The 27,841-nt window shown below is 47.9% G+C and overlaps 3 protein-coding genes and 1 long non-coding RNA gene across 9 annotated transcripts; 2 read left to right on the top strand and 2 right to left on the bottom strand.

The window, feature by feature from the left end:
• Positions 1-14,126, bottom strand: sec24c (SEC24 homolog C, COPII coat complex component). 6 transcript variants are annotated; one of them, XM_086138391.1, is made up of 25 exons: positions 14,069-14,126; positions 10,138-10,316; positions 9,707-9,787; positions 9,410-9,539; positions 9,159-9,325; positions 8,417-9,058; positions 7,874-8,016; positions 7,541-7,609; positions 6,722-6,830; positions 6,515-6,642; positions 6,255-6,393; positions 6,064-6,179; positions 5,871-5,995; positions 4,750-4,941; positions 4,549-4,642; positions 4,359-4,475; positions 4,066-4,236; positions 3,799-3,895; positions 3,570-3,715; positions 3,355-3,493; positions 3,152-3,270; positions 2,825-3,004; positions 2,517-2,702; positions 2,243-2,332; positions 1-1,968 (listed from the first exon to the last, which is right to left on the bottom strand). In XM_086138391.1, the coding sequence occupies exons 2-25, from the start codon at positions 10,295-10,297 to the stop codon at positions 1,828-1,830; spliced, it is 3,681 nt and encodes a 1,226-aa protein (XP_085994517.1). In that variant the 5' UTR covers positions 10,298-10,316; positions 14,069-14,126; the 3' UTR covers positions 1-1,827. The 6 variants fall into 6 exon arrangements, with proteins under 6 accessions (XP_085994517.1, XP_085994515.1, XP_085994516.1 ...); XM_086138389.1 differs by lacking the exon at positions 14,069-14,126 and adding an exon at positions 11,802-11,980; XM_086138390.1 differs by lacking the exon at positions 14,069-14,126 and adding an exon at positions 11,484-11,701.
• Positions 12,691-21,911, top strand: synpo2lb (synaptopodin 2-like b). The gene is made up of 4 exons (XM_086138395.1): positions 12,691-12,792; positions 14,657-15,045; positions 15,341-15,711; positions 18,120-21,911. Exons 1-4 carry the CDS (start codon positions 12,691-12,693, stop codon positions 20,459-20,461), a joined length of 3,204 nt encoding a protein of 1,067 aa, XP_085994521.1. The 3' UTR covers positions 20,462-21,911.
• Positions 14,171-22,950, bottom strand: LOC147189840 (uncharacterized). The gene is made up of 4 exons (XR_015104030.1): positions 22,795-22,950; positions 21,071-21,197; positions 15,479-15,685; positions 14,171-15,032 (listed from the first exon to the last, which is right to left on the bottom strand). It is a non-coding gene; the product is annotated as an uncharacterized LOC147189840 (long non-coding RNA).
• On the top strand, positions 22,237-27,600 carry myoz1b (myozenin 1b). The gene is made up of 6 exons (XM_086138397.1): positions 22,237-22,393; positions 23,965-24,055; positions 25,387-25,553; positions 25,630-25,696; positions 25,878-26,064; positions 26,523-27,600. The coding sequence occupies exons 2-6, from the start codon at positions 23,971-23,973 to the stop codon at positions 26,755-26,757; spliced, it is 741 nt and encodes a 246-aa protein (XP_085994523.1). The 5' UTR covers positions 22,237-22,393; positions 23,965-23,970; the 3' UTR covers positions 26,758-27,600.
• The last annotated feature ends 241 nt before the right edge of the window (positions 27,601-27,841 follow it).

The following is a 27,841-nucleotide window of genomic DNA, read 5'->3' as shown; positions in this document are numbered from 1 at the left end:
TTTCACTTTTGAAACAAGCATTTTTTTTTTTATTCGCAGTCCCAAGAGCAATGATAAAGGAGAAAACAGAAAAAGGAACAAAAACAATGAAGATTACAGTGAAGACGTTGGCTCAATCAAGTTAACGGAACACAGGGCTTCACATACACACCAAACGCATTTATACAAATTTTTGAAAAGGAACGATCAGTGATTTTGACTTTAATTTGGTGAGTTTGTTAGCGGGTCCCTCTGTTCCTCAAGAGAATGTTCACTAGGACCGACACACGCACGCGCTCACTCATCAAAATAAGTCAGTCTTGACATTGACCCCCGTTCATTAGTAAAAGCCACAATTTTTATATTTGCGATGGCCAAAAAAAATAACAAAACCCATCACATTTGGATTAGAAGCCTTTTTCTCTATGAATTCTGTACAGATTATATATATTTGATATATTTATATATAAACACAGACTGTTTGGCAAGGGTCCATTCGTACGCTTTAATCATGCCGCGCAGAAATTAGAGCGCAGGACGGCCCCCCACCTGTACACTTCCTCACATGAAATGAGGACTCTTCATTTGGTAGACCTCTAATGGGACCTACCGTAAATACAAGGCTTAGTTTTTTTTTCATAGCATTATTAAATGAAAATATGCTAATTATTGCGCTTGCCTCCATGTGCCAAGTGGACACCTCAGTTGGTACACCAATGTTTGCTTTACAAAAGGCTAGTTTTGGTGGCATTATGAAACGCAATGTTGAGAGGTTGCCTCCAAGTTTCAAATTGAGACATTTCATTCGGTACACATCATGGAGCCTAACCCAAGGGAACCGTACAAAAGACAATGCGGTTTTTGTGGCATTATTCGATGAGCAATACGCTAATTATCACATTATTATCGAGGACACTTCATTAGGTACTCCTGCACAACCTCATTCGATCCAACACAGGGGTGTTTACATAAGGTCATGCATCTCCTGTGGCATAATTAAACGAGCACTGGCAATAAAAGAGGGGACTTTTCATTGGGTACACTCAAACACACCGGTCGTCATGAAACCTTTGTGTGTCGATCGAAAATTCTAATTTAGTCTGTAAAAGCGAAGACCCGGCGTGAGGTACGCCTGGAAACCACAATTATTAGAGATAATGCTCGATTTTGGTGGCCTTTAAAGACTTAACATTTTAACTGTGGCATTTATGGGTTAGTCAAAACGAAAATTAACCATCGCAAGATTTTGGGATTAAATGCGTGCCGAATGAAAGGCAAAAAGCCATTGAGATGCTGACGGGAACTTATTTTTCAATACAGTGACAGACACGCACACAAACGGAGGAAGCGGCTCGCTATAAGGCAATGATTAAAAGGGGGGGGGGCGGCGGATATCAGGTTACAGCATTTATTTGATTCCACTGGTTTCTTGCTATTATGGAGACTTCCGATATAACGGGATTGGATTCTATATAAAAAGCCATGTATGGGAAAGGGTGCTTTAAACAGCCTTTAGTCAGTGCTAGTCAATCAATACATACAGTCTCGTTGCATACATTTTTCTTCAGTGTGTTAAGTGTGTGTGTGTGTGTACACATATACATACATCACCTTCCCTCCTCCTCCTCCTCTTCATCCTCCTCCCCCGCAGTCAATCTGAGGCGGAGTGAAGCTCTATTAACATCAGATTATCTCACACCCACACACATTTCCTCACACACACACACACACGATGTAATCTGCCAGCTGCGGTGCTCCACAATGAGGAGTTTATTCAGTTAAAAAAAAAACAGGAAGGAGGAGAAAAAGGAGGGAAGGAGAAGATGGTGGTGGCGGCGGCGGCAGTGTCTAGCTGAGGAGCTGGCGGATTTCCTTGTGCATGTGACACAGGAAGTCCACGTAGGACGCGCCGCCACTCGCGTTCTTGTCCTCCATCAGGAAGTGTCGGAATATGAGCTCCGAGCGGTCCTCCTGCTTCACTAACATCAGCTGCGACAGGAGAGAAGAAAGCGGGGGGGGGGGGGGGGGGGGGGAATGCAGTAAGTTACAATTAATAATAAATTGTGGACTTTGACCTTGCAAAAATGAAACAGGGAAATTCCACAACACGCTTCCAGTGAGCAATGACAAAAATCAATCCTAAAATGGTCAGGACTTCCTGACTTTGGATGAATAACATTCCGGCTGGTGCCACATGCTTCAGTTCTAAATCGAGTAATATTGTGCAAGACAGAAATGAACAACCAAGGCAGCATCTGTTTACCTTCATGTATCGTGACCGCTGGGCTCTGAAGGAGTCGATCATGTCTCTGAGCCTTTGTGAGAAAGGATTATCCAAAACAGGCAGAGACGTCTGAAACATTCAATTAAAAAAAAAAATAATAAATCGCATGGCAAATACATAGAGATACAGAACTCATTTCACGAGACTATGCATTTCGACACCTGTGCAGTTTACCAATCGGAAGGGAAACGAGTGTACTCTAGGAGAGAAACACTCAAAATGAAAACAGTGGCCCTGACCGGCATCTTCTCACCATTGTCGTGTCGATCTGGCCGAAACTGGACGTCCCGAAAATGTTGAGCAGCAGTTCCTGCTGCGCGTTGGCCCCCACCCACAGGAAGAGGTGCAGGCCCGTCTCCAACAGGTACACACCGCCTTTGGATAGCCTCTCCTCCGACGCCCGCACCGCCACCGGCAACGAGCCGCTCTCTAGCTTCATCTATGAAAAAAAGAACGTCCAGACCGCGCTTATCATTTATTTATTCTTCAAGCAGACTGGAAACTCTTGTTAGGTTCTTCTCTTTCCTGCCCACCAAGCATCGATATTATCAAGGGGCGTACCAGCGGCAGCAGGCGCGGGTAGAAGAAGACGTGCGTCTCCGACACGTCCATGCCGCTGATGAGCTGTCGTAAGTAGGCCCTGTCGTCCAACGAAACGTCGGCAGCGGGCAGCAGCACGTCACTCTTCAGCACACAATTAAGGTAGACGGGCAGCAGCTTCATGCACTCGGGGAGGATCAACTGGAAGAGAAAAAAAATTCAATAAAACATTGCTGGTGTAGAAGGATGTCGGTTCGTTTTCCATGAGTGGACTTATTGTTTAAGAATAGTTCAGATTCATATTGACTGTGCGTTTCTTTGTTCATGTTGGAGATTTTAGGGTTATACCTGACCAGCCGACGAGGGGCTGGCGCAGTTCTTGCGATAGCAGGCCAGGATATGAGCGCACTGGTTGACAAGCGTGTCCCTCACCGCCTTCGTGGGGTTGTTCAAGATGCCGCGGAAAGCTGTGGGAAAAAAAGAAAAACACAGTATTTGACGGCTGCAAAAAAACAAATAAAAAAGCCCCCAGTGAGAGTGTAGGTGCTCACCATATTTGGAGAGGAAGTTGATGATTGTGTCCGTCTCGCAATTGCGGTACAGGTCGGACAGCTGGGAGCAGCAGTTGACGGCCATGTTGTGGACACGTAGGCGCCTTTGGCCGCCGCAGCTGGTGTACAACACGGCGCACTGCAGGGGGCGCAAGCAATCGAGTTTAGACTGAAAGAAACAACGAGCGGCTTCAATGCGAAGAATTAGAACTCGCCTGCACGAGCGCCCCGGTCTCCTCGCTGAGCTTGTCGTCGTGCTTGAACTCCACCGTGACCGCCTTGTCGCAGTCAAGCCCGGCAAGCTCCACGTCGGTGGTGTTGCTCATGAAGAACGAGCCAAAGAAGTCTGTCGCTCGTATTCCTTATGCACAGATTTATTATTCTCGGGAGGGCTCGGTCACAATCGAAATCTTTTTGGCTTACTGTAAACAACAAGAGATTTACCTGTGCTGGTTCGAACCCTCATGACAGCATCAAAGCCAATCGGCTTCTGAACGTCTCGTCTCAAGTCGTTCAGGAACCGCTCCTGGTCCGACTGCGCCTGGAAAGATAGAAATTGTAAGTTAACGTTGACAGCAGCAATTAACGGACACTTGCAGAAGGATAATAATGAACAGCCATTCCGAGAGGGTCAAGCCTGTTGCTTGGGTGCTAAATATGCTACAAGGTCAGCAGGAAACAGTTCAGGATGAAGCCTGAAGAATGTCTGACCTGGAAGTAAGTGTACTTGTAGACCGAGCCTCCAGTGGAGACTGGGACCACGGCGAGCGTCGCCACATCCACATACTGGTTGGGGAAGAGGAAGAGATCCACGCAGCATCCCTGTGCCACGCATTCTTTGGCCAACGTGTTGTAAAAACTCACTTGAGGCTGAAACAGAGACTGGAGAGGCCACCGACATTTACAAACAAAGATTCAGATTCTTGCGTGTCAGTCAACCTTTCATTTCATGGTATCTCGAGATGCATTTATATATGATGTCAGGGAAATCCTGGACTTCTTACCTTCTCCTTATCAGTTCCAATCAACTTCTTATCTTCTCTGTTCTTCAGTTTTCCGGGGGCCTCGGCAATGGGTAGCGAAGTGTGGAAGACAAACAGCTTCCCCGCGCAATCTGCTGCCTGAGGAACATCTTCCAGTTTTACACTCTCACAGCAGAGAACCGCCCCTAACACCTGGACCGGCAAAAATTACCTTGAGCGCCTCCAGTCCGGCCTGTATGACGGGTCCAAAGACTGTCTCCGTCTCTCGGGTGTTTGCAAACATCTCCGGGATGTGGTCTAGCAAACTGCAAAACATAGAAAATGGATGACCCCTTCCTCTGCCATTAAAATTGGAATAGACCCTAAACCGTACCCGCTTGGTGGAAACCCGCAGTTTGTACGTCTCACCCACCTCTCGATGACCTGCCGGCTCTCCCCGACGTTGACGAGGAAACCGTCCAGCAGTGGCACGAACATTTCCGACACGTCCGAGACCACCAGCATCTGAGGTTGGGCCAGGCTGGACTTGACGTTGTAGAAGTGGAGTACCTTGTTGTAGGTAACGAAACCCACTCGCACCGTCGAGTCCAAGTCTGGGTTCTCTCTGGAGAAGACAACAATGAGACAGACTCTTGCTGAAACAAAACGTATTTTTCTCTCATCTTCAAATCAGACATCGAAAAGGGTTTTGTGGCTGTATTGTTTGCGTTTGAAAAACATTTGTTTCAATTGACTTTCTCTAAAAAAATGTAGTCAAATGAATAGCAGGAAATGAATCACCGGTGTTTTTCCAGGCTGTAAGATGAATTTGAAATGATATTTAAGTCTTTCAGGATCATAGTTTGGGAAATATTTGGAGTTTAAAAGAGGAGTATTCAACTAAACTTGAAAGAGATCCATTTGGAGAAAATTTCACAAACAAAAGGTCTGAAAGCTCCTAATGTCTATTTGGTGTGATCTAAAGTGAATTATCTGCATCTCGACAGGATTTTAAACCTGAGCTTGGATAGAGTCAGGGCCACTCTCCTACACATGTGGAAGGGGACATCTTTGGAGTCTGGATCGATATTTAATTTCAATTCTGTTCGTTGTGGAGAAATCTGCCTTGCAGTCGTGTATGGAGCCAAACATGTAACTTTTCCTGGAAAAGTTGTCTCAGCGACCATTCTGAGCCAGAAAGTGGAAAGGTCAGCTTAAATAAAGTCAACAACAAAGAAAAGGGCTTTGCTTTCCCTGGACCTGTTCCTGCACTGCCGGGAAGCATTCCTGGAACACCTCAAATTTCCTCTGATCAGAGTGCAGAGCTGTCATCGGGTCGACAAATTGAATTGTCCTTGGCCTGTAGCCTCAAATTTAGTTTGTTTAGATGTGAAGGGATATTAAATGAATAAAGCCATAATGTGTGTCCTTTCTGATTTTCGAAAGAGAGAAAGCTGTGCCGCATTCTGGCTTCTTAACTCTGCCAAAAAGGGACGTGATTTTCCTCAGGTTCACTGTATTCCTTCCACTCTCTATTCATTCATGAGCACCTACCTGGGCAGCCGGTCCAGGAGGGCCTTGAGTTCTTGGCAGACGATGCCGACCATGCCGCTCTTGACGGCGTTGTAGGACACGTCAATGAGGAAAATGAAGGCTGGAGGCTGAGGAATCTTGTTGTTCTAGAAACAAAAGAGCAACGTGAGTGACTTATGTATTTGAGGATGTCGCAAGACTAGAGAGGACTCACTTTACAGTAGTCGACGGTAGCCAGGAACTCGTAGCTGCCCAGCGAAAGCTCCGGTCTGTCATAGAAGTCCACTCTTTTCCCAGTGTGGTCCAGATGCTGGAAGTAATGAGGAGGAACTGGACAAACACACACACATACACCCAAAGGACATCATGAGCCCGAATTAAACCCAATAACACGCACCAACTCACCTTCTGTGACACAAGAGCAAAAGCCGCATTGGAAGCGACGGCCTCCCTCAATAAATTGCATGTACGGACACATGTAGGCCTTGCAGCGATTGCAACGGATGGGACCTCCTTCGCCGTGGTCCACCAGGTACGGCGGCATCTGCATATCATCAAACAATTGTGCTCATAAAACACATTCACATGTTTTGTTTATTACAGGCACAAAAAACAAGAATCCCACTCCTTTGGTAAGCATGGACAGAGGCGAGAGGATGGCTGACCTCATCCACCGGCAGCGTGGCGAGGGGCTTGATGACGGCAGCCAACGGCACCTGAGACTGCTTGGCCATATCTGCCGTGCAGGGAATGTTGTAGGCTGTACAGCGAATAAACCTGGGGCTGGCATTCCCTACAAACACGCAAATGTGAAAAATGACGGATGACATTTTTTGAGTGACAGCAAGCTCAGGGGATGCTGGAGGTCTCACCTTGGTCTTTGACGTGGAAGTCTGTGGTGACCAGTGGCGGCGCTTGACCCCTGACGCCTGTGCTGAACGGCTCAGTGCTCTTGGCCTTGTCATCCTCGATTACTTGGATCTGCAAGATGGATACAAAGGTTGAAGGGGAAGGAAAAAAAATGTACGAAACACACAACGGCAACTTTGAACAAACATGCCACACTGGCTATTCTCTTTATGATAAATACGCGCTGTCCCCAACACAAACACATTCTCTCTTTTCACAGACAAAAACATTCACTCCTCTCTGTTCTCAGTGAGCAATTTAATAGCAAGAGGTAAGCTTAGGTCCTTAGTCGGGACCTGCTTTGAGGTTTGACAAAATACAGACTCTCTGAAGAGCAATTGGCTGACGCTTCTCTCTCACTCACACACACTGAGGCCCTCTTACATTACCGTTATGACACACTCACATATTCTGCCTATAACTCATTCACTCCTCCTCTCACTATCCCTTTCACACACACACATCCTCAGACGCTCAGCTTTTTAACACACACGCACTTAATAATGTTGACACGACAAACAAAATGATATCCCCAGGAAAGAGGGTGGATTCTGCGGGCATGCAAGTGAAGACTAACATGCAGCGAATGGAGAGTAAGTGGGGAGGGTGGTTCAGAAAACTGATCAGTCCCTAAAAATAAAATCATTTGTGAACACAGAGAGATCCAAAACACGAAAAGCAAATAGTGGCTTGGAACTGGCGGTGCAAGGTCAAGCGGTGGTGGGGATGCGTTGGGAAAGCCAGCACTGGGACGAGAGGAAGAGCCACACGAGGACACTTACTGGGCTGGGGATAGCGTCTGGGTCTATTCTATGTCTTGATTTCTGCACGGTCGGCATGTCCGACGCTTGCTTTACATTCAAAGAGTTTGTCCGGCAACATTGTGCAAAACAGGACAACAATTAATCAACACCATAGATTGAAAGACAAAAACCCCCAAAAAGGAGCAGCAGTGTGAAAAGACAGCGAGATGTTGCAAGAATTGTTATTTTTATACATTGGTCAGTAGAGCTGTTAAGAGATTATTGCTACTGCCGAACATGCGCAAGTACAGAGAAATAATACGGTGGCAGGAGAGTTTGCATGGATGTGAAAAGTGGTTTGTAGCTTCTTACAGGGCTAGGAATGGCATCTGGGTCCAGTCTTTTCTGTGTCGATGGGGCGGGGCCCGGTGCTGGTCCCAGAGCGCCGTAATTCGGTTGGGCAGGATAAGGGCCTGTGAAACCGGGCTGAGGCCCTCTTACCTGCCCAAATGCACCTGAAGAGACAAACAAAGAAAACAGATAAGCATCAGTGCACAGTGTACATGTGTAGTGTTGTCCACAAATAAGCGCCATGCCTCGGTAAACTTCAGGAAATAAAAGCTAGCGGTAAATAACTTGAGTCTGACCGATATGAACACGTGTCTTGAATGCACCTCAAAGCAGGTGGGGCAGTATGAACAGCTGAAGTTCATATGGAGCATTCCAGGAGGAACGCTGCTACACAACATTTGGAAATTATTTGTAGATTGGCTGCATGCACATACTATCCCCCCAACCCAAAGAAAAAATATTTTGCTGGGGGTGGAAAAAAGAACATCAAAAAGATGCCTGATACTCAGCAGCTGACTAAATGAACTGCGTGTCGCTACAGCGTCTTTCAGTCAATTGGCTCACCATTCTGTTGGGGAGGGTACCCTCCTGGCATAACATGCTGGGGTGGGGGCATTTGCTGCAGTGGTCCAGGAGGGCCGAGCGGGCCCTGTGGTTCTGGAGGCAAGTGGTTGCTCTGAGACATAGACGTCGGAGGCATTTGGGGTCTGGGAGGAAAGGGACCTGACGAGAAAGGGGGTTGCTGCTGAGGCGGCAAGGGGCCCGGGTACTGCCCGGAGGGGGTTGACGTCGGAGGAGGAGGATACTGAGAGGAGGTGGGAGGGGGCGCTCTTGGAGGGAAAGAGCCCGGAGGGGCTGAGGAGAAGGCAGACTGAGTGGGGGGGAAGGACTGCTGAGGTTGCGACATCGATGGGGAGGGAGCCTGAGCCGGCGGGGGACCCGAATACGAGGGAGGAGGAGCAAAGGACGGCTGATTGGATGGGGGAGGAGGAGCAGGGGGGGTGAAAGGCTGCTGAGAAGTCGGAGGCAGAGACGAATTGAATGGCGGCTGCGAGGAAGGAGGGGGGCCTCCGTAGTACTGTTGAGAAGCAGTAGGCGGCGCCTGAGTGGGCGCGGACAACGCTGGGGGCAGAGCTTGCGTGTAGGTGGCGGGAGGTGCGGCTGAGAAGGAATTACTGACGGGAGGCTTGGAGCTGTGAGGTGGTGCTGAGGAGACACACACGGCAACATGCGTCAATCAGCATTTCCTTTGCATGCGAGGGAAACTACATCGATCCACCCGGAGTGTTGTTGGAAGCATTTGTACCATATCCGGGCCCGGCGGTGTTCGGCAGCCCTGAGTTAATCTGCATGCCGCTCATCTGGCTGGTGACGTGGGACATTGCGGGCTGGGATCCGTAGTGTTGGGGGTAAGAAGAGGGTGGTCCCGACAGATTGACCCTTTCTTGGTTGTATGACTGGGACACAACTGGCCTGCAAATAACACAAAACATAATAGAACATGATCACCTTTTAATAAAAACTAGCGAATTGAGAGAATAAAATCTGCTCCAGCACCTTGCGGGTGCCTGTGTCATAGGTGGGGGGCCATTCTGCATGTCGCTCTGATGCCGACCCCCATACTGATTGTACGCTTGAGGAGCTGATACCGGCGGTGGCCCTGAAGTGGGAGGAGCCCTTCCGTGACCTGAAAGATGGGGATAAATTCAATTCACCCCAAAAAACAAACAAAAAAGGGGTGGGGATGACCCTTAAGTCTGCTACTGTGGAGCGAATTATGGGAAAAACAAGCGCCTGCAGTTACGGAGAGGATTGGATGATGGCAAAGTGAAAGGAAGCAGAGGAGGGCGTTACCTAGGTCAAGAGGAGAGGAGAGCTCTGAGATGGGGTTGGCTAGCACAGCCTTAGAGGGGAAGGTGGTGAAAGATGAATAACCTGAAATGCAAGCGAGGAAAAATGGGGAAAAGTTTGATAATGGGAGGAGGACACGATAGGGTGAAAGTATCAAGTCACGTCAAGGCAGCTCAGATTGTGATTAGCATCGTGGGAACAAGGTTGACAGGTGTGAAAGCGTAAAACCGTAACCATGCATCATAATTAATCATGCGCTTTATTCATCCAACTCAGATTTTTTTTTCCCCATCTTGAAATTACAACATATCTGACATTTGGACTTTCTTTCTCCTCAAAATTATAATCGTAACTCTTTTGATTTAATTTTCTGTGTGGCCCCCGACACACCTCTACAAATATCAAATCTAGCCACGTGTGTGTCGAGTTTTTACCTTGTGGTGGCTCTCCAGTCTGGTAGGCTGACACAGGGCTATTGTAAGGTGCGTAGGGGGGCGGGTACCCGGTGTCCAAGGATGCAAAGGCGGGCTGCCCGTAACCAGGCTGAGGCTGGCCATAAGGAGAGGCCATGGGAGTGTGCTGGTTTACATTCATCTTCAGTTCATCCCGAAATCTGAACGACATGGGGACATCATTAACTGTTTGGCACTAAATAGATAGCAGTTATAAGACACTGTTTAACCATCTCCAAACTGAAGCGCATATGATGCTAATATTTATAAGTTTAGTGACAACACCTTTATTTGCTTTGACTCGAATACACACCCGAAACTGCTGTAATGGGAATTCACATTCCCGTGACATTGCATGCCCTTCATATTTCCTGGCCAAACAAAACCACAGTGGCATCACGATTGAATACAAGTCGTGTATACAAGAGCTGCACCAGTAAGATATGCAATTATTATAATTAGAGAGAGAGAGAGAAACAATGGCAGCAGCATTTCCGTCCGTTCGGCAATAGTATCTGGAGGGTTTTATCATCCAAAGAGTGTATATTTTATTTCATTAACTCCAATAGGGTCCCTGTTTGTCTATACTTACATTACCCCTCACAGATCATGCATCAATGAGTAAATTACATAAGGCATCTGAATCACAATATTGCACACAACTGCATATTATAGGTTCAGTGAACCTACCATGTATGATGGAGCCAATAATCGAACCACAAACATGGCACCGAGACAGATGTACTAACCAATGGTTCACAATACTTTATTCAACCTAATACAGACAATTGATCATGAGGTTACTCAGAAGAATATTGACTATTTTTTGTTAAATTTTAATGAGTCCATTTGTCCCGGAAGAAAGCGATGGGTAACTTTATGGCCACGTTCATGACACTAGATTCAATGTCAGTCACTCAGCAAACAAATGTACTCGAGTGGCAGACATTTAGGCCTTTTAACTGGAGGCCTAACTTTTACAACAGAGTATCATCTATCAAGACAGAGGAGAAACGAGCGCAGTTTTAAATAATTCAACTTCGACGAGAAACACAATCGCCGCGATGGTCGTTTTATCGTGACGGGGCCTGTAGCGAGTGACACACGATTGTGACACTTGAGGCTGTGTTGAATTAAAAATTACTCCACTGGGCCGTATTAAATCGTTGTCAAGTGAAGTGGCTGAAAAAGTAAATCCTGTGTGGAGTTAATTGATAACGCTACCCAGGGTAAGCAGCGTCCTGGTTTAACTACCGCATTGCTAACTCTCTAGCCGGGCTAACGTGACCGAACCATAGCCACAACAAACACAAGATATCACACTTTACCTTTACTGGCGACGACCTAGGACAAAGTACAACACTGTTGACTCAACAAAAGTCCAAAGTAATACGGCCCGGAGAGTGGGCGGCTAACTTTTGAGTGTCGGCCAAGTCGCTGATGACAGCGGTGTTTCAATCAGCTGTCTGCATATCACCACCGTAGCTAGCAGACTAGCGCGCTAGCTAAAGCTAAGTGACATCCAGTTGCTTACACCATAGCTACTTTAGCCACGCTAATTAGCATTAGCATTCTAACATGGCCCCAAAAAAGCCGGACGTGGATGTCACGCTCATGTTTGAGCGTTTTTTCACATCAAAACCTACCTCCAGAGTATTGTGAATAGTAAGGCGTCCCTGCGCTCGTAGCGAACCGTAAATAGGCTAAGCGACAGGGGGGCTAAAGGAAAAATGGATGTCGTTCCCGTGTGTTTCTCCCTAATCCCTTCTTGGGGTGAGAAGCGGACATTCAGCGGAAGTGCTGCAGCGGTATGCCACGTCCACATCCGCCCTGCGCGGAGCCACTTCCGCCTGCAGGGACTAATTTCATCTAATTCCGAAGTGGCAAAGTAGTCACATTATACTTAAATACATTTATGTATTAAACAAACTATAAGTAATATTGCGTCGTCACTGTCAATTAAACACAATATAGTTGCTTTGGTTAAAAAAATAATCCAATGCAAAACTTTAATTCACTTTTTCAGTACGAAACATATAAGAACAAAAACATACACCTTTTTAAAAGGTTATCCAATTGTGATAAGAGTCAATCGGCCAATTTACAGCATTATGAATGGCTGAGGAAGCCCAAAAAGACAATAAACCCAGTGACATTCTTTAAAGTAGACCCACCGCTACCCGGGGCCCACTCATGTTGAACCCCCCTCCTCGCTTAAGCGGCTGTATGAGTGTGCGGGTGTGTGTGCGTGGGTGGGAAGGGTTATTTCTGGATGGTGTCTGAGCAAGCATCCTCTCAGAGTGACATGGCATGTGTTGAATAAAAGGGTATGATGAAGACACACACACACACACAACACACTGCCTAAGTGCCTGCCCTCCAACCAAGCATTCCCACTGAAGCAGATGCAAGCTAGCCAGGCCCCACCGCCTCTCCTTCCTCACTTGGGCTGGGTGCCGTTGGACACTGGCAAAGTGTGAGCAAGCGAAGACCTTCTCCCACACACACATACATTGAAAACGACCTGGTGCATCGATGGTGGTGGAGGAGATTGTGGTTACCCTTTCAGGGGGCTCGCCGTGGGGGTTCAGGCTCCAGGGAGGAAGGGAGCAGCAGAAGCCTCTACAGGTGGCAAAGGTATGGCACCGTCATCCATTTTAGATGCACTACTAAAGATGGTGGTCATTCGTTGACTTGTGATGGTCAGTCATTTGTAATATTAGCCTAACATCATAATTGCTCAAAAATGACTTGAGGAATGATGCGATAAAGCTAATGTTAGGTATTTCAGTCAGCAAGAATGTCAATTCCAATGAAAACATGCATTGGAATCACATCATCAAATTATAAAAGCTTGAATCATTTTTGGCCCATTTTCTTCTTCAAGTTCAACAGACACTGTGTGTGCTATGGCTGCCGTTATAATCTTGACCTATGGTTAGACCTGGGGACTGTCATAGCACCTCAGGAAGCAGCAGTCATATTAGTGGTTCTTCACAGAGGATGAAGAATTTATGCCTGTGACAATTGCTATATATGTCAAAATATCGGTTTTTGTAAAAAGCAACACTTATTCGATGCATCAGGTTACTTGTTACGTTTTGCTTTGTTTGTTAACATTAAGTTAAGCGCACTTCCTAAGGCAAACCTAAGTCGTTGTTTTAAATGCACAATTTGGAATTATCTGTTTCATGTTGAGTCAGGTGACATCAAGGTACGACCGTATGAACATACCATTGATTCAAAACCTTCACATTTGTTCAGAGTTTCTTCTGAGCTTAGTTGTTTTAATGAGTCCTTTTTCACAACAGGGTGATTGCGCAAAACAGTAAGTTGTCGCAAAGATAGAGTAACATGACCTTTTAAAATAACTTTAGAAGCTATTTGCCTTTTTGGTATCTTCTGGTTATGTTGTCAAAGTCCAAGGCTATTTTCCATTTCAGCCACATGCAGTGAGTCAAAATAGTATCCGTCCTCGATCCGGCGCCCGGTATAGACACACTATTAATGCGACGAGGACCTACGAGCCATTTGCTCTCAACGAGACTGAAAAATAAATGATCAAGTGCTCCTCAAAACAACTCGCTGTCCTATTTGAGCCATGCCCGCTGTGCCCCTGAGCGATTCATTTACGGGTTTATGGGTCAAAACAGTCAGACACACATCGGATATGGACTCAAGTTTCTTAACTGAGGCACGTAGTAGCTGTCCGACCTTAGATAATGAACGCACATTAGATTTTATGCAGTCATGCCAGTCTGAAATGACGCTTAATCATCCAAAAGGACTTTTGTGTTGCCTGTCATAAGAACATTTGGATTGTGACCTTGCTCCCGCCCTCTGACGCTACAGATCAATGTGTGTGAATCCAGCTGTTGAAATGTGCGTGTGTGGGGGTGGGGGTGGCGCATACCTCAGATAAGCCCGGTCGGGGAATGGTGGGTGACAGAGCTGCAGGATAAGAATAGCACCTTTAAGAGGAGCTGGAAGCCAGTCATGGAAAAACGGCCTCCTGTTTACGCACACAAAGATAAAGACACGTCATGCACACGCACGTCACATATACATTTTCTTGTATGTTACGCCTTTTCTCATGACATATTTGATTTCTCCCGCAAAGGCTTTATTCTGGGTATGCAGGCAACATATAATGACAGGCATGCCCTCCTTTGGTCCAGACGGGCGATGCAGCTGTTCAAACTGACTTTTTCATTCTGCTCACATGTGCTGTGTGCCAATAGATCAACGGAATGTGTGTGTGTGTGTGTGTAAAAATAAATTGGAAACACTTCAGATGGAGTTGTCCTTGCACATGTCAGCGTTGCTGATAAAGGCAAAATACTGGGAACATGCTCATCTTTGCACCTAATTGATAAGATGAGTGCAAGTGTGTGTGTGTGTGTGTGGACAGATACAGGGTAGAAATACCTGCACACACACTTACACCGGCTGAGTGATTTTGATCCACAGTGACATATTTCAACAGCGTTTCTATGTGCAGGTACGGCGTCGCAGCAAAGCATGCAGGGCAGGGCTGAAAGAGCACGACGAGCTGGTTGCCATCGGCGACCACTCATGCGCCGAGCTCAGCCACGCCCAAGCCATGGTCCTCATCGATTCCCAGAATGCCACGCTGCACCTGAGGGTCAAACGGCCCCCGCTGTACCCTGCTCGTTGCTCACCTCCGCTTCTCTCTGTGAGCTCCTCCGTCGCACCCGGCGGCGTCACCTCGCCGCCGGGGAGCGAGGCCTACTACGGTGAGACGGACAGCGATGCTGACACGCGCTCGCAGGCGCAACGCCGCCAGCGCCGCACGCCTCCTCACGCCCGCTCACCTGCTCGCTACGACAACCACGGGAGGGAAGAGGAGGAGACGTCTGAGATGAGTGGGTAAGGAAGAGAGGAGAGCAGGATCACAGTCAAAGTCAGACAGCTACATGGTCCATAACCGCACTCTAAGAAAAAGTAGTTACATTTAAAAAAAAAAGAAAAAATGTAATCACGACAGTTTCGCCACTTGTGCCGAGGCCGAATTCACGGGGCATTTATGGCCCAAAAGCCAATTTATCATAAAAAGATGCACGTGAGTCATGTTTTTTTCCCCCACTTGCTGAAGCTCATACAACCAGTCCAGCTTTTCTGTTGTTTCTTTTCCTTTCACCATTTTCCTTTGTTTGTCTTGAAGCTATGAGAGTGCTAATGACGTATCAGGAGGACCAATGCAGGGCCAGTGGCACGGCGTGCCGCACAAGGACTTCATCTATCAACCCCCCCAACTGGGATGGACCACCCCAACCAGCAGCGTCACTCCGCATTCACTCACCCCAACCCCGGAACAGACCTTGGCGGAGGCCGAGGGCGAAGGAGACAGCGGCTTCCAGGATGCGGGGGCCTATGTGGGACTCACTGCCTGCCCACCACTGGTATCTCCCGAGCGGGCCAAAGAGGCCCTGATGCTGGGGTCCAGGAGTCAGCTGGTGCCCATGGTGGGACCCCAGCAGGGCCCCGTGAGCGAGGAGCTCACCGCCACCTACGTGGAGAAAGCACGGCAAGCCAGTGAGTATAAATGCCAAATCTGTTTTAAGTTTGCGTCACCGGTTACAATTTTACATTGATTTAACACATATAGCCTGTGTTAGGGTTTGCGGTATGGATTTCAACATACATACATACAAATTAAATTGTGTTTTTTAATAAATGCAGTGGGGGGGGGGGGTTACAAAAACACATTGAAACAAATATTACAAGAGGATTAAAAATTCTGCATCTCAATTCATATTAAAAACAAAAAAGAGAGAGAGATAGAGGGAGGGGGTTAGGCCTAAAATTTTATAGACCACATTTGATGTTACCTCACTGTCCTCTAGTGGCTATTTCTTGTAATTTCAGTGTGACGTCAAGCTCTATTCCAGGCCTGGGTGATTTTGTCGTATGCTCAGCCTTCTTCACATCACTAAATATATTTATAGAGCCACACCGGCGGGGCACATGAATGCACCGTACGCTAGAAATCATAAGTATGCATGATTGTGATGACATTTGGGATGCTGACGTGTCCAATAAGTGTCAACCTCACCTCTCGGCAGTATTGTTGTGATAGTTGATAGCTGTGACTTCATGTGGAATAAAATGTTGACTGTATATGTAGGTAAGGGTAAAATATTGCACGAAGCGTTCGGGGGACACGCCATGTCTCGTGTTACACATTCAGATGGCCATAGCGTCGAGTGGCGCTGTGCATATGCGGTGGGAGTCAGCAAAGTTATGAGGAAGCATATGCCCGATGATCTATAACTGGATGCATATCATGTTAACATTCACGTTACATTGGTTTCTAAAGTCGAGTTGGACTAGGTCAAAAAAAAAAAAAAAGGCCTTTTGAAATGCGAAAAGATTGTACGGCTCACATATTTTAGTTTGTCATGCAAAACGTCCAGCGCTGCCTCACATCTCCCGACCGTACTGTATTATATTCCCATGCGCAGACATGGCCAAAAAGATGACATCGCTGCCTAAATATTTCCTGGTGAGGGTCTCCTGCTTCTATGTGCGCGCGCGCGTGTGTGTATGACAGGTGTTTTAACGCGGGTCAGGCGGACGGGAATAGTGGCTTGACATCATGCGTCACTTTGGGTGGCGGGACAGAGACAACAAAAGGTCTTTAACACTGAGAGAGAGAGAGAGAGCAGCTACTAAGTGCCTCCAAGTGGCACAGTGCGTGAGTGTGTATGTGTGTGTATATGAGCATTGTAGGATTGCCTGGGGGAGGATAAACATACACACGTGCGCAAAAAAAAAAAAAAAAGTCTTGAAAGATGAGGGACCCGACGTCTCATTCAGCAGGTGGACACACAAGCCGACAGAAAGGTAAGCCAAAAATGCCTAACTGGAGGAAATGCAAACACTGTTCTTCTTATGGTGAATGCAGCATCTGTCTTGACACTGATGATGAATCAAATATTAAGATCAATGTTTGATTATTTAAAATTGATTTTGAAGTTACCACTCCTTGGATTTAATGTTTATATTTAGAGCTTTCAGGATACATCTAACACAGTGCTCAAAATAGAACTAAACTGTCATATTGAATACGTTTTTTTTTTTGCTGTTCAATTAAAAGCATGTCGCTCTAAATTTTGTGATTAAAAATATGTCCAAATATATGGATATGATATTTGTTAAATTAAAAGAATCAGTCTCCCTCGCTGTAGATTTATTTGTAAATAATTTCTTCTGTTTTGTTTTTCAATGAAATCCATGAACGTAGCTCCAGTTGTGATTAAAAAAACATTTAAAAATTATATTTTGAAACAACGTTCGTGTTTTTGTATAAAAAATATTTTTCTTTTATTTACAGTTTTTTTTAACTATTTAAAAACGTTTTTTCATTGGTCAGCAATGATAGGGTTTGTTTGTTTTTTTATGTGTCGTACTTATTGATTGTATTATTTTTGTTTGTAATCCATGTGAGACTAGCAAAGATTATCATAGTTTTAAATAGGGTCAGACTCAACAGGGGTGACATACTGTACACAGCATCTGTGTACAGAACGGTCTCTGTGATCTAACCATCGTGGACTGCGTGGCTCATCGTTGGAAGAGCAGCAGGAATTCTTTTTTGTAAATCCGTAACACATACGGCTGTCTGTCACTGCTAATGTTCACTGTCACCGTACGGAATTAGTCAACCAGTTTGGGGTCGGACTACTTTTTGCCAAGTACAACTACAGATTAGGGATGGGTATGTATTGATACCTGATAGAACAGAAATCAGACTATTAGTCTGATACGACCTTATTTTAAAGTATCGGGCTCTCGTGGAGGCTGCCGATACCAGCCATCAATACTTAAGACAATAAAAAAAAAAATCTTACATTGAGTAAGTCTTGCTAACAAAATACTTGTGACTTTCATAACTGCTTTTTCCCCTGTACTGACCTCCATTTTCCTTTGTTCTTACACAGAGTTGCAGCGCGGGGAGAGTTTGGTGGAGAAGCAGGTGAAAGAAGCTCGCACCAAATGCCGCTCCATCGCTTCGCTGCTGACCGATGCTCCCAACCCAAACTCCAAGGGGGTGCTTATGTTCAAGAAACGGCGGCAGAGAGCCAAGAAGTACACGCTGACCTGCTTCGGCAAGGCTGAGGACGGGGGGGAAAGCACCGAGGGGGAGACGGAGGAGGAAGGCGGGAGCTCCATCCAGAGCTCCGAAGTGGACGAGGAGGGTTTCTCAGCCTCGTTTGACCCCACGTGGGACAGCGGTTACTTAGACCTGCTGGACAGGAGGAGCGCCGCCTGCCCGCCTGCCACACCGACAGCTGGCAATGGTCACCCGGGGCCTGATCATTTCAGCTTCGAGGCACCTGTCAATCAAATTCCAAGCTTGGAGGTGTTCGGGCTGGAGGCCGTGAAGCAACCGGACGCCGCTGTGCCTTCAGCTCCAGATGTGCCTCTTGTCAATGGGGGTCCCGTCGCCATAAGCCGGGCCAGTGTGAAATTAAGCCCACCCCCTTTGACTTTGACGCCCCCTCTTCATCAAAACCCACATGTCAATCCCAGTCCGAGTCCAAACCTTGACCAACATTTAAATTCCGCTGCTCTCAATCGCTCGGCTCGGCCCTACACTCCTGGCGCCGCGACGCCCCGCCCGTCGGTGACCTCCGTGATGTTCCGCCCTCCCCAGCCCAAACCGGCAGCGGCCGTCTCCACGGTGACCATCACGCCTACTCAATATCCGGCAGTGGATGGGAGGAGAGCGGTTTCCAGCACCTCACTCTACATCCCGCCTCGCAACAACGGCGCCGCTCCCTCGGTCGGCTCCTCGGCTCTTTCGCCCCCTTCGTCTTTGCGCCCCTCCGGCCTCGTCGCTCCTCAAGGTTCCGCAGCCCGGCCTGCTCAACCCTTCTCCCCTCCGCAACCATTTCACTCCCCCCCTTCGCCGGGAGTGTCTCCCACCTCCCAGGTCCAAGTCTCCACGGTTCCTCCCACTCAGCTTTCCCCCGCTGGCCATCCCTACGCCCCCGCTGCCACGACTCCTGCATCTCCCCCTCAAACCCCGGCCTCAGATTCACTGGCTACTCGCGAACAGCGCATCTCCGTGCCAGCTGCCCGCACTGGCATCCTGCATGACGCCCGCGGTCGCAGCAACAAAAAGCCGATGTTCAGCGCCATCCGGAGCAAAGATGTGTCTCCCAACCCTGCCTTGATGTCCATGGTGCAAAACATGGATGACCGCTTTGTGAAAACAGCGGGGGCGGAGTCAGGCGTTGGAACGGGCGGTGAGGCCGGTCACGAGTCGGGCCCTGAGGAGGACTGGATGCGGCTGGGGGCGGAGGCTTGCAACTTCATGCAGGCTCAGCGGGGAAGCGGGCCGCCGCCCGTGGCCCCGAAACCGCATGCCCCTCAGGCACCTCAGCTGGGGGGGAAAGGGGGTCAGTTGTTCGCCCGCCGACAGAACCGGATGGATCGCTATGTTGTTGAGCGGAGTCCCTCTGTTGCACCGGCACCGTTCTCTCCTTCCCAAACCAGGGAGCCTTCACCAACGCCGTCCCTCCCGGCCACCTGGAAGTACTCTTCCAACATCCGTGCCCCTCCTCCCATCAATTACAATCCTCTCCTGTCACCCTCGTGCCCCCCCAAAGCACAAAAGAAGGCGGAGGTGACAAAGTCAGCACCGGCTGGATCCAAAGGGAAGAAAGGTGCCAAAAAGCAGGTGGATGTCACGAACCACCAGCCCTACCAGCTCAACTCGTCTCTGTTCACCTATGGGGGGCCCCGGGACTCGTTCGCCGGTCAGCAGCAGCGAGGTGGTCCTCAGAAGACGGCACGAGTGTACGAGGTGAAACGCTTTTCCACACCCCCACCAAAGGCCACCAGTCCTGCCCTGAAGGTGATCGTCCCTCGATCAGCCACGACTCTCGGAGAACCACTGTGGCATTCCGACGCTGTCTCCCCGCCACCACAAAGCGCCCGGCACCCTCAAACGCCTCCTACCCTGTACCAATCTCAGTGGTCCCCGGGACCGCCGTCTCCTCCGCCGCCCCCCGCGCCCAAAGTTCCGCTCCCTCAGCTTCCCACCTTCGCATCGCCTTCAAATGCAGTCCAGTCCCCCACGTTTTCCCATCCCCAGCCTCAACGAGCTGACAGGCAGTTCAAAAGCGCCCCAGATCTGAGCCCTCTTGGACCCCCTGGCGGCCCCCGGCAGGCATCCACCGGCAGCCAGTACAGCAGGGTTCCTCGACCCAGATTCAGCACCTCCAACCTGGGCCTGCAGCCTTGCGTGTGGCGCCCCGGCTCCACCGCGCACTGAGCTTGAACATTCTCGTCTGCACTGAACGTAAAGCATTTGATTTTAAAAGGAAGTCCACGTGTTTTGAGTTTGGTAACATTCTTTTTCATGTCCGCGGACACGTGTTTTATCTCAAGAGCAGTTTGGACGGGCAACACGAGCAAAAATGATCCATTTTCTTTTTGTAAGGGAGGCGGTTGGGGCAGACGCTTTGATTTGGCCATTTTGACACAGTTTGCGAAAATTTAAAGGCAACGCGGTGGTGGAACAAATGTACCAGAGAGAGATTAAAGGATTAGCTACTTCGAAAGGCAGCGGAATGATGTTGAATTAAGTGCGGAGGATGTGGAAAGAGACAGATTTTAGTTGTTGATTGGAAGGTGAACGAAATACGAGAAGATCCAATGAACTTCGTGTTGTCGGAGCGTTCAAAGTAGAAATGCCAAGTCCAAGCTTGCTTGTAATTATCTAACAATATATTGTGTTGTTTTTTTTTTTGTTTTTGTTTTCTTTCTAATATTATGAAATATTGAGGTGAAGGCTTTCAGAGGTGGCGAACTTGAGTCTTCCCTGAACTTCGTGACGGCACTCAAACCTAATAAATAACCCCTCAACCCCACCAGTATTTACCTTCATAATGCCATCGTGAGTCCAACTTTGTTCAAAGTTTCAAGACGCTTTGTTGATCAGGGCAAGTCCGGGGGAAAGTTGAGACCCAAGTTTCGTCTGGTCTAAACAGGTCCGGCGGCTGAAGAACCTGCAACACACAAAGTATCATGGTGGAATGAAATATAATTTCATCTTGTGAATTATTTCCATCTCTACCACATGGGGGCAGTGTAAGACTGTTGAGACACTTGAAGCTCACTCGTTCTGCCCAGACACAAGCCCGCTTGTGGCCTTTGGTGAAGAACCTCGCACCCGCTGTTTATTAGGGCCCGAGCTCAGAAGAGAGAAAATATACCTCATCTGGGACCATACGTCCCTCATAACGGGATTTATGAAAATCAAAGCGAGAACCCAAAGTTGTGAATGGAGGCTGTGAATGGGGATGCGCGACAGTTGTGAACGCAGCGAGTTGCTCTGATTCAGCAACACACACTCAGATTTTGACCATAAGTGGATGTATAAAGAAGGCTTCAAGGAGGAGAGTCAGACATCACGTTCCACAATTTGTAACTTCTCCCTCAAACGACTTTTTAAGCGCTTGGCTCTTCTTCCCTTTTCATTCACGGCTCGCTGCCCTGCACACAATCGCCGGTTTCACCTATTTCTGGAGCCGTTAATCTGCGGCTATTTGGCACAGTGTTAAACTCTTAATTCCGATGTTTTTTTTTTTCACGGCGTGATTGAGAGCAGAGGGCTTGGGGGGGGGTGTCATCCTGCCCCTTCGCATGACGATCAAAAAGCTCCTGTCCTCACGCACCCGTTTTCAGTTTCGTGTCGTTGATTCATTCATGCTCTCAAAGATGAAAATAAACATTCAAGAGGTTTCAGTGTCTGTGTTTCAGTTTGTCATGTGCGCCTTGCGCCGTAAAACTTTTGGAAAGCCCCATTCCGGAAGAACCTTCTGGAAATAACAGATGGTCTTTTTGAGGAGACAACGCAGCTCTTTTCATTTATCCTTTCGATCAATTCACATCTCATGATTGGCATGTGACGATTGGGACGTTGGTCCTTGGACATCATACGTAAACGGCTTCTGAACTTGGAACAACACACCCACGCCCCTGGGCCACCCCCACCCCTCTTTCACACCCTCCACAGGAGGACACATGTTCACAGCTCAGGAGTGAACCTCCTGATAAGGTTTCACTCCGTCCCCGGTGGCCAAGACGAGAGTCGCTGGCACAACACAAAACTCCAGGACTTCAGTCTGGTGGGGAAAATTCTCTCCTGCGGGAACCTTGCGGGAGCTGATCGACCTCCTGTGTTTTACACGTCAAGTCTTGGGTAAGACGTGTGTTTGTGTGGATTATAGAGGACTTGAGCGCTGCTGCATGGTGGATGATCTGGCACCGATGCAATCGGTGCTGTTGAATAATTCAAGAGAGGATTTTTTTTTTAACAGTCAGATGCATTTGATTTGTGTTGTCAGCAAATGTTGGCAAGGCCTTGGAGGAGACAACTCCCCCCCCACCGTCCGGCCCCACCGGAACCCATTGAAGTTGGTTCGCTATTCACTTCTTAGATGATAAACGATTAGCCAACGCGGATTTTGGGTGTGAGTCCGAGCTCTCCTAATGACACTAGTTTCGTTACCGCTCAAGCAAAGATAACCGTTTCCTGATGCATCTATGCCACCATGTTTGGAGTTTGAGAATGGAGGCGTCCTGGACAGAACGTTAACTCACCTTGGAGGAGTTTTTAGTTGGCATTCTGGAGGATGCTGCTGATATGGGAATGCGCTGACGTGATGCCACCTACTTCCTCCTCAGCTGTCCCCTTCCAAGATTTCTCTTGGCACTAAAACAGGCGGGTTATCGTGGGTGGGCGGGTGTTAAGTGTGATCGAGGGGCTGATGTGGTAACAGGACCTCTTCGCGCCTCGCAGCAACCAGAATATTGCAGAGAAGCACCTGTAAAAAAAAAAATCAAAAGCAGGCATTACGGCGTATTCATCTTCAGTCACGTGAACATGTAGGATAGCTGAATCCCAGGCTTGGGAAATGGCTTCAATTACAGAGATAAAACGCAATTACATGAAGCGCCCTCCCCGCGGATGAGCCCCTTCCACCACGAACAGGGACCCCCCCCCCCCCACCCGCCTTACGTAATTGCTTTCCATCGGCGACGCACTGCCATCCTACATCAGGAGACGAAGGCCTCGGCTGGGGAATTAGCGTCCTGAAGGCAAAGGGCCTTGCACGCTTCGCGCGCCGCTGCCGCACTCAGCGTCCTTTACGTTCTCATGGCGGAGCTGGCAAGAAGCCGGTGGCTGTCGTGCAACTTTATCGTCACCAATGTGCTCTTTTATTTATTACGCCGTGGCTGCATACCGCCCTTAATTGGATCACATTTCACTGCCAGTCAAACAGTGCCATGTTGCTAAATCCGTCATGGTCATGTCCCCTCACCCCCAACCCCCCGCTCACTTAAACCCTCCAGCACACCATTCATATCATCATTGAGATTCCTTTTGATTCAAGAAAAAGAATCAATTTAAAATAAAATGTGATGATTTGAGATAAGAGCAATTATGTGAATAATTTGGTACATTTATAAAAAAGGAAATGGATCAATTTATTATATTTGTACGTGTCTGTGCCTGTACCAGCTGGTTGAAACAAAACTTTAAAGTCCTTTTAAGAAGTGTTGGCTACTTGTTACTGGCGACAAATTGCCTTCCAAAAGGAGTCAAGGCCACCATTTACTTCCCGGTGTGTTTCTCTAATTGCTTTAAATGCTCGTCTCCAAATGCGTTTAGCTCTTACAAGAGGATGGATGAGTACAGGGAAGCAAAACAACACGCTTAAAGACTTTCACTTCAACACGTGTCTTTTGTTGTTGTTGTTTTTTTTGTAGTTAGCCATGTCGGTGGCAAGTGGTGCCTCATCCAACAAGAGGAAGAAGGCCAACAAGATCATCACAGACTTTACCAACATCAGCCAGAATGGTAAGACACACACAAAAGTGAATAGATTTTTTTTTTTGGGTGTCATTTTTGTCTAGCGGCGTGCTACGGCATCGATAAAATCCGTACTTTGGCTCAATAGAGGTTGTGACCTGCTGTCACTTTGCGTCTTCTTATTGTTATCACATCTGCGCCAACATACAACATTTGTGTGCTTCCGCTCGCACGGCGGCTTATCCCGCTTTATCCCCGTATTTTGCTCCAGTTAATGCCCACTCATCCATCCATCATCTCTTGTCGCTGTTGGCCCTTTTATCCCCCCCCCCCCCCCCCCCCCCCGTGCCTCGATCATGTCCGTCAGACTCAAAACCCCTTATACGAATACACCCCCCCCCCCCTTTCTCCCTCGCCATCCTCCACCCACCCGTCTGTCCGATTTCCTCCCAGTCAGCAGTCAAGCTCCGGTTTCACGTTCTTCGGAATTAACGCTCAAATCAATATCCCCACAGGAGAGTTCACTTTGCTCAGCAGCCTCAATTATTTTCTCTCTCTCTCCCTCCCACACACACACATACACACGCTCAACAGACATCCACTTGCACAGGTCTGATTTACGAGCCCCCCGGCGAATGTCTCTCCGCAGCATTGCAATGCCAACTCCCCGTTTTATAGGAAGCGGAAAAATCCATCACATCCGTCTCAGAAAGAGAGTGTGGCGGCATGGGTGAGGATTTCCCACTGTCCGAGCATGAAAACCAAACCGTGACATCCCCTCCCCAACCCCTACGGGGCCGTTTGTCTGATTACCCTGACCTACTGATTTTTAGCGTTCCCCGTGGTTTCGCAAGCCCACATCTTCAAACGTCGCAAAACAGGTTTTCGCAATACTTTATCGGGAACAATGCCGATGCCGCCGTGGAATCGACAGTGCCGTTATCATATTCCAAAAATTATTTTATGTGGCATCACCAAAGGCTAAATTTAAAGCTATAACAACATTTACGCTAGTGCGGAGTACGTCACTTTGTGCTAGCATTTTGTTTAGGCTAGGACTGTATGCTAGCAAATACGATCATTGAGCCTGATGTGAAATTCTTGTTTGTTTTTTTGCGGGATTTACATCAAAATCGTGGGACCGGATGAGTTCCTTTTCAACAACCCAAAAAAACAACAAAACTAAATCCAAATCACCATGCTACGCTAACTTGTATCTTGTATCAGTGTTAGCATGCAGGGAAATCTTTTTCATGTCGTCCAACATTTTTGAATATCCGCGGCTGTCTCACGTTGGATCCCGTAAGGTCAATCAAAAAGCTTCAAATGAATTGAGAAGTAAATCAAGAGTTTGTTTTCGTCCCTCGGCTGCCCGTCAGATGATGAGTCTGACCCCGAAGCCTCCGAGCTGGACCTGGGCACCAAGATCAAGACCCCCAAAGATGTGATGCTTGAGGAGCTCTCGCTACTTACCAACAAAGGCTCCAAGATGTTCCGCAAGAGGCAGCAGCGGGTCGACAAGTTCATCACGACCAACGAGAATATGGTGGGAGAAAACCATGGCGCGGCAAACAAGTCGAGTGGTCGCGGGGACTTGAATCTTCTCTTCTGTACTCCAGCAGAACCTGCAGAACCTTCTGATGTCACCTCCTCCTGTCCCTCCAAAGCCTGAGATGCCAAAGGAAGAAGGTGAGACTTCAGATTTACATCACCTGCTTTTCTCAACAACAAATGTGATGTCATCAACCAATCACAGGTGCTCTGTATCATGATTGGCACGTAGACTGACCAATAAAGCGTTCGTGACCAGCGTTACTTTGATGATGTTGGGAGAAAATACAGATTCTTTTGTCTTATTGCCCGTCCTCAGCGGCGCAGGAGGACGAGGTGGTGGACAAGGAGTCCGAGAAGGAGAGGAGGAGGAGGGAGTACGTTCGCACCTACGTGTCGCCATGGGAACGGGCCATGAAAGGGAACCAGGAGCTGACGGCCACCATGAGAACCAGTATGCCTGGACCCGGCAGAGTCCACTTCCCTCAGTACAAGAGCTTCAACAGGTACACCCTGAAATAACATTTCTTCGTCATTGTTTACATTGGCACGGATTTGTATGCATTGCTAGGACAACAGATTATTATTATTATTATTATTTTTAACTCGGGAGGCTTTTCTGGGATGCGCAAATGCACCAGTGATGAGGTTTCCCACTGAGACGACATGTTCGGCCCAGATGTGATTATCTCAAAGCTAATGTGATCCCTTGATCTTCGCCTAATGCTCTTAATGGTCAGTGCGGGGGAGGGGGGGGGGCGGGCGGTGACATTAGGAACCACAGCAGGCGTACAATGACATTTAAAGGACACTAGGTGGACAAAAGTATTGGGACCCACCTGTTAATCAATTCATTTTTTTTCTTCTCTTGTCCTGCACCTGTCCTAATCCTGGTGTCCCTGGACTATTTTCACGACATTTTTTTTTCCGCTCCCCCCCCCCCCCCCCCCCCCCCCCCCCCCAGGACGGCGCTGCCCTTCGGCGGGGCGGAAAAGGTCTCTCAGCTGACTGTGTTTGAGCTGCCCGACCTCGGCGCCGACCTCGACGAGCTCGAGCCTCTGCCCTCCCTACAGGCCGACATCAGCTCACGGCCCTCGTTCAACCGCACGCCCATCGGCTGGGTGTGCAACGAGGACATCACGCACATCCACATGGACCTGGACGCCATCCCCTTTGACGGAGAGACCGACGATCTCTGAACGCGTCCGTTTGTTTGTCCGTATTCAAACGGAATAGCGGTTTTAATGCATGGCTGTGAAACGTGACTTGTTGGGGGGGGGGGGGACAAAGTAGCTTCCTGCAATTTGAGAGAGCCTTGCTTTGATTTTGCATAGTGTGTGCGAACATGCTAACGTGTACCTAGTAGTAAAAAAAAAAAACAAGCACTCTGCACTCTTAAAACGAGGTAATTCAGCAATAAAGTTCCCCTCTAGCGATGTTGCCATTCCTTCTCATCTTACAATGCAGTGTAATTTAAAAAAAACATTAATCCAGGGTCCAGGGTGTACCAAACCTGTCACACCAAGTCAGCTGAGATCCAGGATGGCTGCTGACACCATCAACACTAAACTACAAAATGACTTTTGACGACAATTTGTCTTTTACGGCCACTGACATAATGCCAGTCTCAGTTGTGGGAGGGGGGTCATTAAACATTGAGTTTGCAGGGGGTGGACGCATGCCCTGGGAGCCTCTGAAATTCTCGTTACTGCCCTGTAAAGGCCAGAAAAGCATGGAAGTCTTTTATGGACTACTTGCCTTCAAAGTCACAAATCTATTTTCAGTCTGTATTTAGGGGTCATAAATCAGCATGCTTGCAGGGTCAAAAACTGCCATACAACCTGTAAGGTTTTTGTTACGCCAGTCTCTGTTCTATACAGTCCACTGCTATTTGTCTTCATTAAATTCAACACATTTGTGGTGATTTTGGGGACAACAATTTATACTGTACAGGAGTGTCAATCTCAGAGGAGAATTGGGAAGACTTTTTGGGGGGCCCAAACATATTGGGGGACGCTGTGTGAAACCCCGCCGAGCCGCCCCATCCTGGTCAACACATTTATTTGAAAATAAAAATGTGATCGGTTAAGTTGTCAGATACCAAACCGGGCACTCCATGATGATTAATTATGGGGTTGCACAGATTTTGGTGAGACTCCTCTGCTACTGTATAGATTTATTGGGGGTGACATTTTGGCCTGGTTGTGTCGAGTGAGACTTTTGTCATGTAAAACACGTGCCTGGGCTGAATAAAGGTTGGGGGAAACTGCCCTAGATAATCAC

This window comes from Hippocampus guttulatus, chromosome 19 (assembly GCF_054856545.1).
Source record: "Hippocampus guttulatus isolate MCC_2025c chromosome 19, RoL_Hgut_1.0, whole genome shotgun sequence".
In the NCBI taxonomy this organism is placed as follows: Eukaryota; Metazoa; Chordata; class Actinopteri; order Syngnathiformes; family Syngnathidae; genus Hippocampus; species Hippocampus guttulatus.
The sequence above is the reverse complement of the archived record's forward strand: the minus strand, read 5'-3'. Positions and strand labels throughout refer to the sequence as shown.

Bases quoted from the DNA above. Each gene is read 5' to 3' on its own strand.
- myoz1b (XM_086138397.1), top strand. From the start codon at position 23,971: ATGTCGGTGGCAAGTGGTGCCTCATCCAACAAGAGGAAGAAGGCCAAC. The intron at 25,697-25,877 runs GTGAGACTTCAG...GCCCGTCCTCAG, and splicing joins TGAGATGCCAAAGGAAGAAG to CGGCGCAGGAGGACGAGGTG. The intron at 26,065-26,522 runs GTACACCCTGAA...CCCCCCCCCCAG, and splicing joins CAGTACAAGAGCTTCAACAG to GACGGCGCTGCCCTTCGGCG.
- sec24c (XM_086138389.1), bottom strand. From the start codon at position 11,980: ATGTGGACGTGGCATACCGCTGCAGCACTTCCGCTGAATGTCCGCTTC. The intron at 10,317-11,801 runs GTAGGTTTTGAT...CATGTCGTTCAG, and splicing joins CTATTCACAATACTCTGGAG to ATTTCGGGATGAACTGAAGA. The intron at 9,788-10,137 runs GTAAAAACTCGA...CTTGCATTTCAG, and splicing joins GACTGGAGAGCCACCACAAG to GTTATTCATCTTTCACCACC.
- synpo2lb (XM_086138395.1), top strand. From the start codon at position 12,691: ATGGTGGTGGAGGAGATTGTGGTTACCCTTTCAGGGGGCTCGCCGTGG. The intron at 12,793-14,656 runs GTATGGCACCGT...TTCTATGTGCAG, and splicing joins AGCCTCTACAGGTGGCAAAG to GTACGGCGTCGCAGCAAAGC. The intron at 15,046-15,340 runs GTAAGGAAGAGA...TTTGTCTTGAAG, and splicing joins GAGACGTCTGAGATGAGTGG to CTATGAGAGTGCTAATGACG.